The 21,612-nt window shown below is 45.5% G+C and overlaps 1 protein-coding gene across 1 annotated transcript in view; it reads left to right on the top strand.

The window, feature by feature from the left end:
• Positions 1–21,612, top strand: part of PRPH2 (peripherin 2) — a 31,020-nt gene that overhangs the window by 871 nt on the left and 8,537 nt on the right. The window contains exon 2 of the mRNA XM_006736706.2: positions 11,886–13,010. Within this exon, the coding sequence (XP_006736769.1) occupies positions 12,430–13,010 (581 nt within the window). The 5' untranslated portion in view covers positions 11,886–12,429. The remainder of the gene's footprint in view (positions 1–11,885; positions 13,011–21,612) is intronic.

Genomic DNA, 21,612 nt, shown 5'->3' with positions numbered 1-21,612 from the left:
ATGGGGGAGGGCATGGGAAGGGGAGGAAAGAGGAGGGGAGGGGGAGGGCATGGGAAGGGGAGGAAAGAGGAGGGGAGGGGGAGGGGATGGGGGAGGGCATGGGAAGGGGAGGAAAGAGGAGGGGAGGGGGAGGGGATGGGGGAGGGCATGGGAAGGGGAGGGGGCAGGGGAAGAAATTTCTGACAAAGGTGACAGGAATGTTGATGACTTTTAAGGTCATTGAGCAATGAGAATGTTTATGGACATTTACCAAAAACATTCCACTGAAGCTGTAGTTTTGTTTTTTTTTTTTCCCTTAAAGATTTTATTCATTTGAGACAGAGAGATACAGAGAGAGAGCATGAGCAGGGGGAGAGGCAGAGGGAGAGGGAGAAGCAGACTCTCCGCTGAACTGGGAGCCCTATGTGGGATTCAATACCAGGACCCTGGGATCATGACCTGAGCCTAAGGCAGACGCTTAACGACTGAGCCACCCAGGCGCCCCGAAGCTATAGTTTAAGAACCCTTAGCAAATCCAGCTTGTGCACAAAATTTCCCCCACAAGAACAGTAACAATTTAGCTTTTTGGCTGCATACATATTTAGTTTATGTTTATTATATATTTGCAGCCTACTCGATTTTCACTTCTCTTCATCTTCAGTTTTGGTGTTTTTATGATATTAAATGTGTTTCCTGCATTGGAAACACAGTTTACGGGGCACTTGGCTGGCTCAGTCAGAGGAGCGTGCGTCTCTTTTTTTTTTTTTCTTATGTTAATCCCCATACATTAAGAGCGTGCGACTCTTGATCTCGGGGTCGTGAGTTCGAGCCCCACGTTGGGTGCAGGGATTACTTAAGATAAAATCTTAAAAGAAAAAAAAAAGAAAGCACAATTTATAACATTGCATCTCTAGGAAAGATGGGTTAGACTTGAAGTAGCCTGATGATGTGTGACTGACAATAAGGAACACTGACTTGTTCGGTCTGGCGGCACGGACATGACAAATATATCTTCAGGGCGGGTCGGAAGAGCTGCAGAATTACTCGCTGGGAGCAGCCCTCAGTACAAGCTGGTCAGGAGTCAGTGAATAAATACCTGGGCTCCCTCAGCGCAGATGGGATGACTTGGAGGTACTGCCCTCGGGATTTCCCCAGGGGAGGCTGGCCTGTGAGCACACTCCCTATTGGCTGCCTTAACTCCAGTATCACTTCTTCCCCTCCCCACTGATGTCACATGAACTTCCCAAGTTAACTACTTTCGCTCAGATCCTGGTCTTAGGGTGGTGTTTCTCAACGTTTCTTTCATTATCATCCCCTTAAGGAAACTTTTTAGACACTTTTCCCCCTAATCACCTATATAATCCCCTGTCTATATAATGTTAAGACCACAGATATACTGTAGATTTGTTTCTGTGCTGTGCTTTATCTTTTATTATGGATTATCTGTGCTTTATCCATAAAAAGTAAGATTTTTCTTTTGCCCTTGAATTGCTTCTATAAGAAGAAAGTCTAAAGATGAATGAGCTACGTGTCTAGCTTAAGAAGTTAGAAAAAGAGGGGTGCTTGGGTGCTCAGTCGGTTAAGCATCTAACTTTGGCTCAGGTCATGATCTCAGGGTCCTGGGATGGGGCCCTGCCTCAGGCTCCCCACTCAGCGGGGAGTCTGCTTGTCCCTCTTTCTCTCCCTCTGCTCCTCCCCCAGCTCATGCTCTGTCTCTCAAATAAATAAATAAATAAAACCTTAAAAAAAAAAAAGAAGTTACAAAAAGAATAGCAGAAAGAGAAGAAATGAAATACAGAGAAGAGGGGCATCTGGGTGGCTCAGTTGGCTAAGTGTCTGCCTTCGGTTCAGGTCATGATCTCGGGGTCCTGGGGTCAAGCCCCGCATCGGGCTTCCTGTTCAGTGGGGAGTCTGCTTCTCCCTCTCCCTCTGCCTCTCCCCCTGCTTGTGCTCTCTCTGTGTCAAATAAATAAATATAAATAAATAAATCTTAAAAAAAAGGAATACAGAGAAGAGTCGAGGGCAAGGACATAAACACAATAGAGAGATTGAAAAAAAAAAAACCATCAGCTGATTCTTTGAAAAGATTAATGAAACAAATCAACCTCTGGCTTACTTGGTCAAGACAAGAATTGAGAAGGCACGTATAAACCAGGGAAGAAATAAAGGGGACCTTACCGTTGATGCTGCAGACATGAGAAAGATAATAAAGGGATATTATGAAGACTTTTCTGCCAATAAATTTGAATACCTAGATGAAATGAATAAATTTCTAAAAAAACTACAATTTGCCACAGAAGAAATAGAAAAACCAGACAGTTCCATAACTATTAAATAGTTGAAGCCATAATTGAAACTTTCCCACAAATAGAACATCAGCCCCAAATGGTGTGACAGTAAATTCTACCAAATATGTAAGGAAAAAATAGTATCATTTTTGCACAAACTCTTCCAGAATATAGAAAAAGAAGGAATTTACCCCCAGTCCATGGCAAGAGGCTACATAACCTTGATACCCAAATCAGATAGGGACTTCATGAGAAAGGAAAATTATAGGCCAATCTAACTCAAATATATTTGTGAAGACCATAAATTATATCAGTAGACAAAATCCAGAAGTATGTATGAAGATAATATACCAGGGTTTATTCTAGGAAGACAAGGCTAGCCTGACTTTAGAAAAAGGACTGATTTAATTTATCACATTAAGAGATTAAGGGAGAAATTCTTATGATTATCTTAGAGGTAGAATAGCCTTCTACAAAATTCAGCATCTATTCATGAAAGCACAACTTCTGGCAAAGTAGAAATAGAAGGGAATTTCTTGTTGAGGGACTTGTTAAGGGACTTTTTGTCCCTGCTAAAACCAGGCACGCCTGGGTGGCTCAGTCAACTAAGCATCTGACTCATGATTTTGGCTCAGGTCATGATCTCAGAGTATCCAGATCAAGCCGGAGTCCTGCTCCGTGCTCAGCAGGGAGCGTGCTTGAGATTCTCTCTTTCTCTCTCTGCTCCTCCCTGCACTCACGCACTCTCTCTCTCTCAAATAAATAAATAAATCTTAAAAAAAGTATGATGATAGCATAGGGATAAATAAAATAACTGATGGGACAGAAGAGAGACGTCAAAGTTAGATCCATGCACGTATGGAAACTTGATTTAGGACTGGGTAGTGCAGACCACTGGGGAATGGACAAACTATTCCATAAATGGTGTGCTGGGATTATCCATAGAGAAGAAAATTAAATCATATCTCTTCATCATACCACACACACAAATCTATTCTGAAAACATTAAAATCTTAAAGAGAGAAAAATCTTTTAGAAGGTAATGGAGGATAATATCTTTCTATGTATGGAGCAAGGAATCATTTCTAAAACAAGCACTAACTGCAAAGGAAAAAATTGGAAAATTCTACTATTAAGAGTGAAGGTAGCAGGAGGGGAAGAATGAAGCGGGGAAAATCGGAGGGGTAGATGAACCATGAGAGACGATGGACTCTGAAAAACAAACTGAGGGTTCTAGAGGGGAGGGGGGTGGGAGGATGGGTTAGCCTGGTGGTGGGTATTGAGGAGGGCACTTTCTGCATGGCGCACTGGGTGTTATGCACAAACAATGAATCATGGAACACTTTATCTAAAACTAATGATGTAATGTATGGGGATTAACATAAGAATAAAAAAAAGAGTGCATACTAAATTTTACTAATAAGAACTTATGATCTTCAAACAACGACATAAAGAAAGTGAAAAGTCAAGTCACAAATTGGGAGAAAATATTGTGACACATAAAAATGCCAAAGAAAGATTATATAGAAAATATAAGAAAGTTCCACAAATCAGTCAGAAAAACACCAAAAACCCAAATGAAAAATGTGCAAAAGACAAAGAACATACTTTTTACAGAGGAAGCACAAATGACAATTTATGACAAGTTATGTCAACTCATTAGTGAACAGGGAGATGCAAATTAAGGCCACAATTAAAACCTGAGAAGCAAAAATGAGTAAGTCTGACTCAACAGCATGGATTGGAGAGGCTGTGGGTCATATATTCACTGACTGCTTAAGGAAACTACCTGGCATTACTGCATAAAGGTGAAGATTCATACACCTTCCTCCTCAGCAGTACTCTTATGGTTATGCCCCAGAGAAACTTCTGCTCAACAGGAGACACGTACAAAATGTTAAGAGCAGCTCTGTTCATAAAAGCAACACTAGAAATCATTAAAAAAAAAAAAGGAAATCACCCATATATCCACCCCCAGGAGAATGGCTCATGTGTGGGATGATCTATATATGTAAAGGGACTATAATTATATGCAGCAACACGTATGATTCTTAAAACATACTGTTGAGTGGGCACCTGGGTGGCTCAGTCGTTAAGCATCTGCCTTTGGCTCAGGTCATGGTCCCAGGGTCCTGGGAACGAGCCCCACATCGGGCTCCCTGCTCCGCGGGAAGCCTGCTTCTCCCTCTCCCGCTCCCACTGCTTGTGTTCTCTCTCTCTCGCTGTGTCTGTCAAATAAATAAATGAAATCTTTAAAAAAAAAAATAATGTTGAGTGAAAAAAAAGTCCTGAAGGCTATGTATGGCATGAGTACAACTTTGCAAATCTCAAAAATAAGCAAAAATATGTATGCAGGGAAACACTACATGGTTTTTATATGAAAAAAAAAAGTTAACATATCCAGAATAACGGCTACCTCTTGAGCAGGAGGGAAGGTGTCTTGGTCGGCTTGGGCTGCCGTAACAGAAGACCACAGACTGGGGGGGCTTCAACAACAGAAATTTATTTTCTCCTACTTCTAGAGGCTGGAGGTCCAAGATGAAGTTGCCTGCTGATTTGGTTTCTGTGAAATCTCTCTTCTGGCTTTCTGCTGTGGCCTCACATGGCCTTTCCTCAGTCTGTGTTGGGGGGAGAAAGTTCTGGTTTCTCTCCCTTTTCTTTTTTTTTGAAAAGGGAACTAGGGGGCACCTGGGTGGCTCAGTTGTTAAGCGTCTGCCTTTGGTTCAGGTCATGATCCCAGGGTCCTGGGATCGAGCCCCGCATCGGGCTCCCTGCTCAGCGGGAAGCCTGCTTCTCCCTCTCCCACTCCCCCTGCTTGTGTTCCCTCTCTCACTGTCTCTCTCTCTCTGTCAAATAAATAAATAAAATCTTAAAAAAAAAAAAGAAAAGGGAACTAATATTTATTGAGTACCTACTAAGTACTAAAGAGCTTTACATGCATTATTTCTTTTTTTAATTAATGTATTATTTTTATTTTTAATTTAAATTCAATTAAATAACATATAGTGTATTATTAGTTTCAGAGGTAGAGTTCAGTGATTTATCAGTCTTATATAACACCCGGTGCTCATTCCCGTCTGTGCCCTCCTTAATGCCCATCAGCCAGTTACCCCATCTCCCCAACCCCCTCCCCTCCAGCAATCCTCAGTTTGTTTCCTATGATTAAGAGTTTCTTACGGTTTCTGTCCCTCTCTGATTTCGTCTTGTTTTATTTTCTTATAAGGACCCCACTCTTATCAGATTAGAGCCCCACACTTAAGACTTCATTTAACCTGGGGCATTTATTTATTTATCTATTTATTCCTATGCTATCATTAACCTGGCATGATCTCAGGGTCCTGGGACTGAGCTCTGTGTCAGGCTCTGCGGTCAGTGGGGAGTCTGCTTGAGTATTCTCTCTCTCCCTCCCCCCGCCACTCTCTTTCTCTCAAATTAATAAATAAATCTTAAAAAAAAAAAAAGACTTCATTTAACCTAATTACCTCCCTATAGGTAACACATACAGTCACGGTGGGAGTTAGGGCTTCCACATATGAATTTTCAGGGGACACAATCAGTCTATATCAGAGATGAGAGGAGAAGTGATGAGAAGAATCATATGTAGGTGCAAGTTACTTGTGAAATTTGAGTTGGGTGATGAATATTTAATTTATTATTATGATTTATATATCTTACATGTATTCTTTGTATCAAAAATTATATTTAGGGGCACCTGGCTAGCTCAGTCAGTGGAACCTGCGACTCTTGATCTCAGGGTTGTGGGTTTGAGTCCCATGTTGGCTGGGTGTAGAGATTACTTAAAAATAAAGTGTTAGAAATTATATTTGGGGGTGCCTGGGTAGCTCAGTCAGTTAAACATCTGCCTTCAGCTCGGGTCACGATCCCAGGGTCCTGGAATTGAGCCCCAAGTTGGGCTCTCTGCTCAGCTGGGAGTCTGCTTGCTTCTCCCTCTCCCCCTGCCCCTCCCCCCCACTCATGCTCTTTCTCTCTCAAATGAATAAAATATTAAAAAAATATTTGAAGATGAAAAATTAATGAACTTAGAACTGTATATTAATGTTGATGAATTCAAATGAAAAATTTAATGCTGATTGATCAAGCTGTGCATTTATAAGATGTGGGCTTTCTGGAGGTATGAAAAACAATTTTTAAATTTTTTTTTTTTTTAAGATTTATTTATTCATTTGAGAGAGCGAGAATGAGAGAGTACATGAGAGGGGGGAGGGTCAGAGGGAGAAGCAGGCTCCTCGCTGAGCAGGGAGCCCGATGCGGGGCTCGATCCCGGGACTCCAGAATCATGACCTGAGCCGAAGGCAGTTGCTTAACCAACTGAGCCACCCAGGCGCCCTGAAAAACAATTTTTAAAGGTTCATTTATTGGGGCACCTGGGTGGCTTGGTCATTTAAGTGTCTGCCTTCAGCTCAGGTCATGATCTCTGGGTCCTTGGATTGAGCCCCATGTCAGGCTCCCAGCTCAGTGGGGAGTCTGCTTCTCCCTCTGCTCTCTCTCAAAAAAATTTTTAAAAAATCTTTAAAAAAAATAAAGATTTGGGGCGCCTGGGTGGCTCAGTCGTTGAGCGTCTGCCTTCGGCTCAGGTCATGATCCCAGGGTCCTGGGATCAAGCCCCGCATCGGGCTCCCTGCTCAGCGGGGAAGCCTGCTTCTCCCTCTCCCACTCCTCCTGCTTGTATTCCCTCTCTCACTGTGTCTCTCTCTGTCAAATAAATAAATAAAATCTTTAAAAAAAAAAATTAAAAAAATAAAAAATAAAAAAATAAAAAAAATATTTATTTATTTATTTGAGAGAGACAGAAAGAGTGCTCATGCGAGAATAGGGGGAGTGGCAGAGGTAGAGAATCTTCAAGCAGACTCACCAGTGAGCCTGGAGCCCGATGCAGGGCTCAATCTCACGACCTGAGCTGAAACCAAGAGTCAGACGTTTAACCAACTGAGCCACCCAGGCACTCCTGGAGGTATGAAAATTTTAAATGCAACGTTTGGGTGAAAAAAGCAAGGACAAAAAAAGAATACTTATATGATTCTATTTATGTCAAGTTCAAAGACATGCAAAACTAAACGATATATTGTCTAAGCATACAAGTATGGTGGTAACACTAAAGAAAATTAAGAGAAGGATAAATACCAAACTCAGGTTACCTCTGAGAATAAAGAAAGAGGGGCACCCAGGCTACTTCACTGGTATTGGTGATATTGTTTCTTATGTGGGGGAGAGGATATAGATGTTCATTTACACATTATCCTTTTCTCTATGTATGATATATTTAACAGGAAAAGTGAAAGAAAGGAAGGAAACAACGCAGAAAGAGAGAAGGAAAAAGAGTAGAAGGTAAAGGGAACTAAGGATGACGATCAAAGGAGAGAGGATAAGAAAACAAGTCAGTTAATTATTCAAAGCGCCAACCTGTGCTTCATTCCTCCTTGATTGAGAGGTCCAGAGAGATGATCTCTTTGGTTCCTTCATTATTTTTTTAATCGCATACTTTTGTTATTTTCATTTCATTATTAAAATACCATTAAAGGAATTCTAAAAAAGAAAAATGAATCAGCCTTAATTCCATGAACCTATTCTATTATCTAGATTGATAAAATCTAGACTCATATTCATTGGTCCAATGGCGGAGGGAGCTGGCTTTCCCCCATCCTCCAGCAGAGATTCATTATTCCTTCCTCTGCAGTCTACTTTTCTCTGCTTGATCCTCACCATATTCTGCCTTGCTTCTTCCCTGAAAGGTTTGGCCAGGGACATTTCTGATGTCTGTTCTTTCTCTTTTTCCTTTCTAGATAATAGCCCAGAGAGGGGAAATTCCCCTTTTCCAAACACTGAAGCCATTATATTTCTGGCCACAAGGGGGCACCCACAGACTAGCCCTCTGCTCCTCATGCTGTACAACTGGTCAATTGCGGAGAAAGAAGCCCTTGGCTAATGGGGTTATCCCGGTAGAGCTATTTTAAAATTTTTGTTTCTGGCTTCTACATCAGTTTTTTTCTCCCTCTCCTTCCTTCTGATTTCCTCTTGTCCACATGCATGTTCCAAAGAGGTTCTCTGAGATAGCTTCACAGTCACCCACACCCCTTTTTCTCTCAGGACGGTTGTCTTCAGATTCTGGGCATATGAGGTCTGAGTCTGGTCATGCTTCTGGTTTTCTGAACATTCTCTCTTGGGAAAAAACAAAAACAAAGCCAAACTCCAGAAACTACTGCACATTTTTTTTTTAATGTTATGTTCATCACCATGTATTACATCATTAGTTTTTGATGTAGTGTTCTATGATTCATTGTTTGCATACAACACCCAGTGCTCCATGCAGTACGTGCCCTCCTTAATACCCATCACTGGACTCACCCATTCCCCCACCCCCCCCCCCAGAACCCTCAGTTTGTTTCTCAGAGTCCATAGTCTCCCATGGTTTGTCTCCCCCTCCGATTTCCCCCCCTTCATTCTTCCCTTCCTGCTATCTTCTTCTTCTTTTTTTTAACATATAATGTATTATTTGTTTCAGAGGTACAGGTCTGTGATTCATCAATCTTACACAATTCACAGCGCTCACCATAGCACATACCCTCCCCAATGTCTATCACCCAGTTACCCCATCCCTCCCATCCCCCACCACTCCAGCAACGCTGTTTGTTTCCTGAGATTAAGAATTCCTCATATCAGTGAGGTCATATGATACGTGTCTTTCTCTGATTGACTTATTTTGCTCAGCATAATACCCTCCAGTTCCATCCGTGTCGTTGCAAATGGCAAGATTTCATTCCTTTTGATGGCACTGCAGCACATTCTTTTCAATCTTTCTTCAGATGGTGAAGAGTTGAAATCCTTTGACCATCCAAAGCTGCTTAGAAGCCAAGTCTTGGCTTTTTTTTTTTTTTTAAGATTTTATTTATTTATTTGTTAGAGAGAGAGAGCACAAGCAGGGGGAGCTGCAGAGGGAGAGGGAGGAGGAGACTCCCTGCTGAGCAGGGAGCCTGATGTGGGACTTGATCCCAGGACCCTGGGATCAGGACCTGAGCTGAAGGCAGACGCTTAACCAACTGAGCCACCCAGGCATCCCCAAGTCTTGGCCACTAAGACAGTGAGCACTCTGCATAATGTTTTTGACCCACAGTATGGTGCGACAATAAAATAACAAGACTGGTTTTCCTATATGTCTTATAACCGGGCCTTGGCCACTCCCAAATTGGAGTGCAAACTTGGGTGGAGCAATGAAACAGGTGTTTTGTTCTAAGGTGACTGCGCTGGAGGGGAAAAAACTTATTGCTTTGTTACCATAACTCTTCTATTTGGAGAAATACTCCTTTGATTCTACTTAGTGATTTGGAAATATTAAAGAGGACCACGGATCCAAAGCATATAAGGGAAGAAACGAGGTTCCAGGTTGGAGACCTGACCCACTTACTGCCTTGAGCTCATGGGCAACATGAAGCTTTTTTTGGCATTAGGTGGACAAGAATTCGAGGACAAAATTGGTTTGTTCCTAAAATTTCTCGTGCTTATACACAGAGGTTGAGAAGTGGCATGAACCATTGGGAATGTGAATTTTAAATTTTAATGGAGGTAGATAAATTACTTTCCCAAAATTTACAGTCTAAAGACCCCCAAGCAACCGAGTTAAAAAGAGGGCAAAGTACTGAACAGATACCTCACCAAAGAAGGCATATAAACATATGAAAAGATGCTCCACATCATATGTCATCAAGGAAATGCACATTAAATGTGTGCAACAGTGAGATGCTTAAAATCCAGAATGCTAAGAGCCACATGCTGGCAAGGGTGTGGAGCAACGGGAACTCTCATCCATTGCTGGGGGGAATGCAAAATGGTACAGCCACTTTGGAAGATAATTGGGCAGTTTCTTGCAAAGCTAAACATAGTCTTACCATATGACCTAGCAACAGTGCTTCTAGATATTTACCCAAATGAGCTTAAGACTTACATCCACACAAAAACCTGCATACAAGTGTTTATGGTAGCTTTATTTATAATTGCCAAAAATTGGAAGCAACCGTGATGCCCTTTAGTAGGTGAATTGATAAATAAACCATGGCACATCCATTTTAATGGAATATTCTTCAGCAATAAATAGGGATGAGCGATCAAGTCACAAAAAGACGTGGAGAAATACCAAGTGCCTATTGCTAAGGGAAATAAACCAGTCTGAAAAGACTGTAATTCCAATTATATGACATACTGGAAAAGGTAAAACTGTAGAGCCTGGTTGCCTGGGGTTGGACAGGGAGGGAAGGTGGAATGAATGGTGGAACATAGGGATTGTTAAGAGCAGTGAAATTATCCTGTATGATTCTGTATGCTCTGATAAGGGTGGATGCATGACATTATGCATTTGGCGAAGCCCACCGAATGTACAACAAGCGAACCCTAATGTAAACTATGGGCTTTAATTAATAATAATAATAATACCAATATTTGTTCATCACTTGAAACAAATGTACCACACAGACGCAAGATGGTAATTATGGGAAAAACTGGTTGTGGGAAAGGAGTATATGGGAACTCTCTGTACTTTCTGTTTAATTTTTTTAAGCATTTTTTTTTTAAGATTTTACTTATTTATTTGACAGAGAGAGAAAGACAGCGAGAGAGGGAACACAAGCAGGGGCAGTGGGAGAGCGAGAAGCAGGCTCCCCAATGAGCAGGGAGCCCGATACGGGATTTGATCCCAGGACCCTGGGATCATGACCTGAGCCGAAGGGGCAGACGCTTAACGACTGAGCCACTCAGGTGCTCCCTTTTTAAGCATTTTTTATTTTTTTATTTTTTTTAAAGATTTTATTTATTTATTTGAGAGAGAGACTGAGACAGAGAGAGAGAGCATGAGATGGGGGAGGATCAGAGGGAGAAGCAGACTCCCCGCCGAGCAGGAAGCCCGATGCGGGACTCGATCCCGGGACTCCAGGATCATGACCCGAGCCGAAGGCAGTCGCTCAACCAACTGAGCCACCCAGGCGCCCTTTAAGCATTTTTTAAAAAGATTTTATTTATTTGTCAGAGAGAGAGAGAGAGTATAAGCAGAGGGAGGGACAGAGGGAGAGGGAGAAGCAGGCTCCCCGATGAGCAGGGAGCCCAATGTGGGATTTGATCCCAGGACCCTGGGATCATGACCTGACCCGAAGGGAGACGTTTAACCCACCTAAGCCACCCAGGTGTCCCCCAATTTTTTTTTTTTGTAAACCTCGACTGCTTTAAGAAATAAAGTCTGCCAATTAAAAACACAAAAAATTTACAGACTCATCAAGAGTGTACATCTCCATTTCTATCTTTGTTTATACTGCTTGGTGACAAAATTTTGACAGATGTTCAATCTGCTGGATCAAATTGGTCTTTTATTATTATCTTAATTGCATTTCCCTATGTTCTACTCAGACTGAACATCTTTTCCAGATTGGACTTTCCAAGTTTGCCTATTATAAACCTCCTGTTCCTGTCTCTTACCTGTTTTTCCAGTCAATTATTGATCTTTTGATTGTGGAATTGTGGGAGCTTTAAAAAATGTTTTTTTTTTTACATGTTGTAAATGTTTTCCCACAATCTGTCATTTCTTTTTCAACTTGGATAATAATGTCTTTTGTCCCATAGAAAGTTTTAAATTTGAAGGCGTTTGACCTGGACACGGGCCTCTGGGGAGCCACATGATCTGAGCCAGCCCTCAGGGAGAGCCCACTCCTCTGGCCAGTCCTGTTCCTGTTCCTGATTTCTCAAGCTGAACCCAGAGCTTTCTGCTGCAGTGTGTCCCTTTAGGCTCCTCTTGGCCATGTTCTGAAACTGGCACAGCTTTATCTAATGGGATGAGCCTGGCTAAAGAGATTAGCGAGATGTCTTGTGGTCCCCACTTTTAATCTGCAGCGTTCTGGCTCTCCCTGCTTGGCTGGGAAGGAAGCTGCAAGAACATTGCGGAGACCTGGCTCCTTCATGAGCTGCACCTCTGCGGCCCCTGTTACCACTACTAAGTTAACAGGGGTCCCAGGCTAAGGGGCTCAACATGGGCAGCTCCCACGGAAGCTCCCTGCAGCGTGGGCCATCTGCTCCCTTCCCAAGGCCCTGAGTTTGCAGCCCCCGGGCTCACGAAGGTCAGGAGTGAGAGTTTTGCCGAGGGAAGCTGCCTGGACTGCACTCGGCAAGCATGGCGCTGCTGAAGGTCAAATTTGACCAGAAGAAGCGGGTGAAATTGGCCCAAGGGCTCTGGCTCATGAATTGGTTCTCCGTGTTGGCTGGCATCATCATCTTCAGCCTAGGGCTGTTCCTTAAGATCGAACTGCGGAAGCGGAGCGATGTGATGAATAATTCAGAGAGCCATTTTGTGCCCAACTCCTTGATAGGGATGGGGCTGCTGTCCTGTGTCTTCAACTCTCTGGCCGGCAAGATCTGCTATGATGCCCTGGATCCTGCCAAGTACGCCAAGTGGAAGCCCTGGCTGAAGCCATACCTGGCTGTCTGTGTCCTCTTCAACATTGCCCTCTTGCTGGTGACCCTTTGCTGCTTCCTTATGCGGGGCTCACTGGAGAGCACCCTGGCCCACGGGCTCAAGAACGGCATGAAGTACTACCGAGACACAGACACGCCTGGCAGGTGTTTCATGAAGAAGACCATCGACATGCTGCAGATCGAGTTCAAATGCTGTGGCAACAACGGCTTTCGAGATTGGTTCGAGATTCAGTGGATCAGCAATCGCTACCTGGACTTTTCCTCCAAAGAAGTCAAAGAGTGAGTGGTCTCCGGTCCTGGGGTCAGAGCTAGATGGGGACTCGGAGGCCCATGGGGGTGCTCTGTGTGCACAACTTAGTACTGTGTGTGTGTGTGTGTGTGTGTGAGGCTGGATTCAGGTGGCCCCTGTGCAATTGCCAATGTGCTAACATTTTTGACCTATAAAGAGGGCGTTATCATATGCTCCACCTAATAACTGGCTAAGGAATGTCTGGGAGGAAGGTGTCAAGTTACGTAAGTTGCGTGGATAGGAGTCTCCAGGGAGGAAGACCCAGCCAGGAAAGTGTGCCTGCTTCATACGGTAGAGATGGGGCACTCATAGATCACATATACTGAGATGTTATTTGGCTCTTTGTCTTATTCACTCAAAGTTTATGCATTCAGTCCCAGAAGCTTAAATTTCCTGGTTAGTTCCCTTGTTTTCCAACCTTCTGAATCGGAGCATCTCTAGGTGTTTGTCCTTGGGTGTGGTGGAAAGAGCAGAGGACAAGGTAGTCAGGAGGTCTAGGCTATAGTTTGGGCTGTGTTGTAAATTAGCTTGTGACCTTCGGTAAGTCACTTGCCACTCTGGTACCTTGCTCACCCATCTTTTAAACAAATCCACTGGAACAGATCATCTTGGAGGTCACCCCCTAGCTCCGTCTAGAGCCTGGCATACAGCAGGCGCCCATTAAATACCTGCTGGTGTTTACTTCTTGAATCATGACAGTGTGACACGATAACGTATCTAAAGTATTTGTGGTGTGTATAAAAATAAAATCCTGAGCTGCAACGTAGGGAGGTCCTGGTGAGCCAGAGGTGGAGGTGACAGCGGCTGACTCCGGAACACTGCTCTTCCCCAGAGACCCACCATTATGGGTCTCAAGTCATTTTCCAGGGAAAGGGCAGCCTGCCCTGAGCCCGTGGCTCATCCTCACCTCTTCTTTCTGTCCCATCCAACCCATTCCCTGGCTGAGGCAAGGGGTCAGCTGTTCATTCAGTGTTGTCCTGGGTAAGGCTGGTGAGTCCAAGAGGACTTGCATGCAGGGTGCTGGGCACACTGGCAGCAGGACACAGCTGACGCCCAGATGACACCCAGGAACCCCAGATGATGGAAGGGAAGTCAGACTGAAGGTCACTGCTTGGGCTTCTATTTTCTCTGTGGGTGGGGATTACTGCTACAAATCCCTAGTTAAGAAGAGACTGGTAAACCACTTTGCCCTTCCTAGGTGACAGGTCTTGCAGGGACAGCACAAGGTGGCAGGACTTACACAAGGTGCCACAGGAGGGACAAGCAGAATTCCTGGGGATGGGAGTGGGAGAGGGGGAGAAGCTGAAACAGCCTTTGTGAGCAAATAAGAAAGGGCTTTCATTTTTTCCTGTCATTTTCCTTGATTGCCTTCTGCACAGAGTTAGTCACTGGAGAGACTTACAAAGCCTCTCTGTAATCCCCAAATCTCCTTTAGTCCCAGAACAGAGAAATTCTTCAGGTCGTTCTACTCGCAATGGTTGGCATATCTAAATTTTCAGGCAAACAACAGGCTTGATCCAAACCACCTCAGTGCTTCATACCAACTTGCTGGGAGTGAAACTATCCTAACCCCACTGACTTGAAAAAAGTTTCTCAGTTACACACACACACACACACACACACACACACACACACAATATAGTGAAAACATTAAGAGAAACAAAAACAGGAAAAAGAATTCAAGCCAGATTCTCACCCACAACTGACTAATGGCTTTAATTTTTCCCCATTTGGTTTAGTCTTGTTAACATTTACATAATAAATAGTGTAACCATGGTATAAATACAACTGAGCACCTCATTTTGTAATTTGATAATATAGTATTTGCATAATGTTCAAAACCATTATATCCCCCCAGCTTTGTTTAAATATAATTGACAAATAACATTGTGTACATTTAAGGTGCAGAACATGTTGATTTGATACACTTACGTATTGCAAAGTGTTTACTATGGTCGCATTTGCTAACGCCTGCATCATGGCACATAATGGCCATTGCTTTTTTGTGGTGAGAACTTGGCAAGTTTCAAGGATATAACACAGTATTGTTAACTATAATCACCATGCTGTGCAGGAGATCCCCAGAACTTACTCATCTTATCACTGGAAGTTTGTACCATTTGACCAACATCTCCCCTTCCCTCTCCCCGCCCCCAGCAACCACCAGTCTAGTCTGTTTCTGTGTGTTTGGTTTTTTAGATTTTACATGTGAGTGATACCATCTGGTATTTGTGTAAAGTGATCATGTTTAACTGGTGCATCATATTACACTTCCTGAATGGACACACTTAGGCAGGCATTTAGTTCGTTCTTACTTGCTTCTATTGGCCACACTGGAGTAGGCTTCTTTGAGGCTTTTCTTCTGTCTCTTTGTCTCCGTCTCTCTCTTACTTTCCTTAGGCTGTTTCCAGGTGGAAAATGTATGTTGGCTGTCACTTTCCACAAAGCTGGTCTTAAGACACAATGGTAGAACTGAAATGCCTGTCTCCTTTCCCAAACCTCCCATGATGTCACAGTCCTGTGCTGCTAAGGGCACAACCTGGTAGAGAGAGGACCACGTCACTGCTTTCCACAAATTCTCACTCTGATGACCAGTGGACACCTGTGAGCGAGGGGAGGCCCCTGGGCGTGGGGCGGCACTTCCTCCCTTTCCAGAGGCTCAGATTTTTTTCGTATCTTGACTGCTTTACTTAGGAGGACTGGTAAGTTTTCCTGACAAAGCTGGCCCCCGCAAATCCTCCTCTAAACAATCTAAAGTGTATTTATTTTTTTGAGGCCAAGCACGGAGAAGTGGTAAGCATTTACGTTTTTCTGGCTTTTCTCAGCAGCACCCTCAGGGCGAGGATCCGGAGGCAGCAGAAGCAGAGAGAGGCGGGCGTGGGGCCTGGCAGGAGGGCAGGACCAGGGAGCAGCGTCATCTTCCACCAAGATTTTTTAAAAGGAATTCTTCACCTTTTTCTCTTTTTCCTTTCCCCAGCAAATTCAGAGGAGCCAATAAAAAGGCTGGGGTGGGCCTCAGTCTCCTTGACCCTGACGACTCTGGGAGGGGATCCCAGGAACAGTGAGCTGGTTGGAGGGGGGAGGGTGGGAAGTCTGCAGAAAATGCACCGAGCTCCTCCAGTGACACTGGTCCTGGGTATGGGCAGTGTCTAGTGCCTAACTTCTGGTCCTTTCTGCAGGCTCTGCCCCTGGAGCATCTCTCTCCATTCCATACGATGTACACCTTGCTGGACTGGGCTACAGAAAACATTTCTAGTCCAGGTCCTGAGAGGAGGAACTGGGTTCCTGCACACAGGGCTCCCTGGGAACCTCCCCAGCTATGCCCCTCCTCCAATGGTCCCCCAGGAAACTGAGCACAGAGCTTGGGGTCCCAGCAAACATGGAGGGGTGGCTGGTGGCTGGTGTTTGGAGATTTCTTAGGGGGATCTTTAAGATCAAGGACTGCTTCCAGAAGGCTCCTGGCCTAAACAATATCAATTGAAGATTTTTTTTAAAAGATTTTTTTTTTATCCACCTGAGAGAGACAGTGAGAGAGAGAGAGAGAGAGAGAGAGAGAGAATAAGCAGGGGTGAGGGGCAGGGGGAGAAGGGAGAAGCAGACTCCCCGCTGAGCAGGGAGCCCGATGTGGGGCTTGATCCCGGGACCTGGAGATCATGACCCGAGCGGGAGGCAGACGCCTAACAGACTGAGCCACCCAGGCGCCCCACCTCAGATTTTTATGAATTTAGAATCTCCCCACCCGCACCACTGCCCCACCCCAGCCGTCCCAAGCAAATAGTCCACTGGCCACACCCCACCCCCAGTCTGCCCCATCACTATGTTGTCAGGTCCCACATTTATTCTGCACAAAACCTCTCCCTGGGGGGTTTAATAATTCTTTTAGTTGTTGTTATTCTTTTAGGTGTTGTTTTTCTCTATTTTATAGATGAGAGATCTGAGCCTCAGGTTGGATCTCACAGCAAGAAGTGGGGGCTTATTGAGATGATTTACATTCCTTACAACTCACCCAATGAAAGGGGGACAGTTCATTGGTTTTTGGCATGTTCACAGAGTTGTGCTACCAGTCAATACCACAGCCCACCTTTGAATATTTTCATCGTGTGGCAGGGACACCCCGTACACTCTGGCTTTCACTCCCTAGCCTCCCATGGCCTGGCTCTAAGGAACCACTAGTCTCCTCTCTGTCTCTATACTTCTCCCTCTTCTGGACATCTCATTTGAAGGAAATCATATAATATTGGTCCTTTTGGGCCTGGCTCTTTTGAGTTAGCATAATGTTTTCCAAGTTCAACCATGTTGCCACGTTTGTTAGAATATCCTTCCTTTTTACAGACAAATCATACTGCGTTGTATGGGGTGCCAGGTTGTAATTCTGCTCCTTCCACTCGACTGTGCTGCTTCCAGTGACGTTAGTCACCTTGTACAGCTTCAGTGTTAGATGAATCTGTGCCCTGACTGAAGCTTTGAATTATCCAGGCCACACTGTCCTCTCTCATCCTGTCTTTCTTTGTCTTCTTGTCCTCCATGCCGTCCTCCTCCAGAGGGACAGTGGAAGGTGTGGGCGGAGATGACCTAGGCTTGAGAAACTTCTGGGGATTATGACTGGATTCCAGTTCTTCTGTGCCCGGGTCTCAGATAATCGTGAGGCAGCTGCACAGAAACCAGAGAAACCGCCCAGGCTCCCTGCGGCCTGTGGCAAGCGAGGCTGGGCTCTGCTTTACCCTGTGTGTTTACCTTCTCACTGGCTCTGGCCTGGTGCTCCTGATGGTGGGGAGACAGGTTCCCTTATAACTGGGGGAAGCCCTCAGAGGGAGGAGCAGAGTCCAGGGATGCTGCCTCCCTTAGCGACTGAATCTTCAGAGCAAGTTATTGGGACATAGGTTTGTAGTTCTCAGACAGTGCTTCTTTTATTTTACTGCATTTTTCAACTTTCATCATGGAAAATTTCAAGCATTCACAAAAGTAGAGAGATTATAATGACTTTCCATGTACACTTCTCCTAGCTTCAACAAATGCACACATTTTCGCTTTCTTGTTTCATCTATACCACCCTCCCAAACACACATTATCCCCTCTGAGTATCTTAAAGCAAATCCTTTCACCTGTAAATATTTAAGGAGGCATTTCTAACAGGTACAGAGGGTTTGTTTTTTGCCTTTTTGTTTTTGTTTGACATAAGCACAATAGTAATCATGCCCAACAAAACTAGCAGCAAGAACATCTAATATCTAGTCTGTTCAATTTTCTCTGTCTCAAACTATCTTTTACAGTTGGTTTGTTCAAATCAGGATCCAAACCAAGCCCACATTGTGCATTTGGTTCTTTGATCACTTTTGCTTCTTTTACTCTATAACAGTTACTGTCATGCCATGTGTGTACTGAAGGAACTGGGCTATTTGTCCTGAAGAATTCCTCACATTCTCAATTGGGCAATTGCAGCCAAGTGGTGTCATCTAACTTGTTCTTCTGTCCCCTGCATTTGCCCATAAGCCAGTAGTTAGGGCTGAGGTGTGCTTGGATTCAGGTTTGGTTTTAGCAAGAACACTACCTAGGGTGCTCTGTGTATCTTAATGCATCACATGAGGAGGGATGAAGTTTTCAGCCAGTTTATAACAATTCCTTTAAAACTTTGCCCTGCTTTCAGGATGAGCAGAGCTTTAGTGTCTTGGGGTGAGAGGCCTTGGCACGAGGAACTGTCAGACAGGAGGGCTTGGCCTGAAGCCCTCAGTCTGAAGGAGAAGTGGGCACCAAGCTCTCTCACTTGCCCATCCCACTCAGGGAATCCACAGGCTACAGGCTTCTGTTCACTCTTTCTGAACAATTTACAGACATCTCAAGAAGACTAGACCATGCCTAGGAGCTCCCTGAGGGCAGGACTGAGTCTCCCATCAGACTGGGGTTCCTTGAGGGCTGTGCTGTGTCTCCCTCTCAGACTGGGACTCCCTGGGGGCAGGTCTGTATCTCCCTGCTCAGACTGAGGCTTCTTGAGGGCTGTGTGGTTTCTCCCCCTCAGACTGGCGCTTCCTGAGGACAAGGCCCAGGGCAGCATGGCGGCTGGGGGGGGGGGGGGCAGGTCTGGCTTGATGGAGGCTAGGACTCCCCTGGGCCCCCAGCCTGGGATCTGTTGGGGTCTCCCATCTCTGGAATTAGTCCTCCCTCTCCTCTAGAAGCATCACCTTGTTTACTTAGTGCTTGTCCTGGTTACAACCACAGATTAAGGCCCCACTCACCCTCTTAAGACAAAGCCAGGTGAGGAGAGCTCCTTAGATGGTGAGCTGGCTATTTATATCAGAGTATTTCGCAGGCTACAAATCTTGCTCTGCTCAGGGCTCACCAGGGCTTGTAAGGGTCTTGATTACGATAAGACCTGTTTTCTAGCATACTCTCCCATAGCCAAGTCATGTATGACTTGGGAAAATGATCATGTCAGAGTTTTCCTGGAAAAACCAACATAATTCAGGAGGTAAATCAATAAATCAACAAAGAAATCCATATGGAAATAAACAGTGGAGGGGAGTGGCGAAGGCAGGGGGTATAACTGATAATGAGTCAATCCCCAACTGGAATGCTAGCTGAGTGACACTTGTGGAACCTTGGCAATTCACTTGACTTCTGTCAGACTCAGTTTTCTCATCTGAGAAATGACATGACAGGGGTGCGGTAGAGAGTAAGTGGATTAATGCACATAGAGCAGTTGGTATACAGCAGTACAGTATTAGTATTTCCTTGAAGATTTTCTTTTTCTTTTTTTTTTTTTTTGAGTAGTTACTGGATATAAAGTACTGCAGGTGGTGAGTGAGGGAAGACAGGGGAGACACAATCCCCAGTTGGGGATTGACTCATTATCAGTTATACCCCTGCCTTCCCCACTCCCCTCCACTGTTTATTTCCCTATGGATTTCTTTGTTGCTTTATTGATTTACTTCCTAAATTATGTTGGTTTTTCCAGGAAAACTCTGACATGATGATTTTCCCAAGTCACTGTCTCCCCAGTGTGAGGGGAGACACGGCCCTGTCCTCAGGGAGCCCCAGTCTGAGGTGCAGAAACAGCCCTGCCCTCAGGGAGCCCCAGTCTGAGATGCAGAAACAGCCCTGCCCTCAGGGAGCCCCAGTCTGAGGGGGAGACACAGCCCTGCCCTCAGGGAGCCCCAGTCTGAGGGGGAGACACAGCCCTGCCCTCAGGGAGCCCCAGTCTGAGGGGGAGACACAGCCCTACCTCAGGGAGCCCCAGTCTGAGGGGGAGACACAGCTCTGCCCTCAGGGACCCCAGTCTGAGGGGGAGACACAGCCCTGCCCTCAGGGAGCCCCAGTCTGAGGGGGGAGACACAGCCCTGCTCTCAGGGAACCCCAGTCTGAGGGCGAGACACAGTCCTGCCTCAGGGAGCCCCAGTCTGAGGGGGGAGACACAGCCCTGCTCTCGGGGAACCCCAGTCTGAGGGCGAGACACAGTCCTGCCTCAGGGAGCCCCAGTCTGAGGGGGGAGACACAGCCCTGCTCTCGGGGAACCCCAGTCTGAGGGCGAGACACAGTCCTGCCTCAGGGAGCCCCAGTCTGAGGGGGAGACACAGCCCTGTCCTCAGGGAGCCCCAGTCTGAGGGGGACACAGCCCTTCCCCCAGGGACCCCAGTCTGAGGGAGAGACACAGCCTGCCCTCAGGGAGCCCCAGCTGAGGGAGAGAGACAGTCCTAACCTAGGGAATCCCAGTCTGAGGGAAGACATAGCTTTGCCTTAATGAGGCTAGCAAGGTGACTTCTCTACTTGGGGGAGTAGGTGACGTGGGAAGACAGGGGCTCTCCAGAAGGCCAGCCTGCAGAGTGAGGATAGCTCAGAGCCTCTACTGGCCTCAGCTCACAAAACTGCAGGCCTGGCCTTCACTTCAGATACACTGTAGTATGTATGAGGCAGGTCTATAGGCTTTACCCCAGCTTAATACACCTGGAGAGTGCATAATGAGCGAGAATCGTGGACAAGAAAGGGCTTCTGGGACAGGGAACAAAGGAGGAGATCATGCTATCCCAGGAAACTTAAGCAGAAGAGCCAAAGGACAGGAAGGACCTGAGAGACTCTGAAGCATCTCTGAGGGGAGGAGTGGGCAACTGCTGTGGGCTAGTCTTCCACTTGTTGTTTGGCTTTGGGTGAGGCCCTGCCCTGCTTGGGCACCACTTCTTCCTCTGTAGAACAATCTGGTGGATTGCAAGGTCCTTCCCAGGTGGCCATAGGTGGGCATTCTCTGAGGGCCTGTGTCAAGTGCACTCCACACCCTGCCTCATTTAGAGCTCCCCACAGCTCCCAAGAGGGTAATCCCCACCTCACACAGGTCCAGAGGATAAAATTCCACAGATCAGAAATGCAGATTTGGGACTCAAAGGCTGGCTCCCTCTACAATCCCCCCTCTTCTCATGGGGACACTGGGAATGGTCCAGGTGGGATGTTGTGCTGGTGGGAGCAGGCTCAAGGGACAGCCTGCAGGTCAGGAAGAGGGACAAACAGCATTTGAGCTCAGCCTCAAGGAGACTGGGGGTGGGAGACTACTGTCTGCTCAGTCGTGCAGGTTCAAGAGGGGGACAGGAATCCCAAACTGATGGCCTTTCT

The sequence above is a fragment of the Leptonychotes weddellii genome, chromosome 8, assembly GCF_054177405.1.
Source record: "Leptonychotes weddellii isolate Sample4059 chromosome 8, ASM5417740v2, whole genome shotgun sequence".
NCBI classification, from domain to species: Eukaryota; Metazoa; Chordata; class Mammalia; order Carnivora; family Phocidae; genus Leptonychotes; species Leptonychotes weddellii.
The sequence above is the reverse complement of the archived record's forward strand: the minus strand, read 5'-3'. Positions and strand labels throughout refer to the sequence as shown.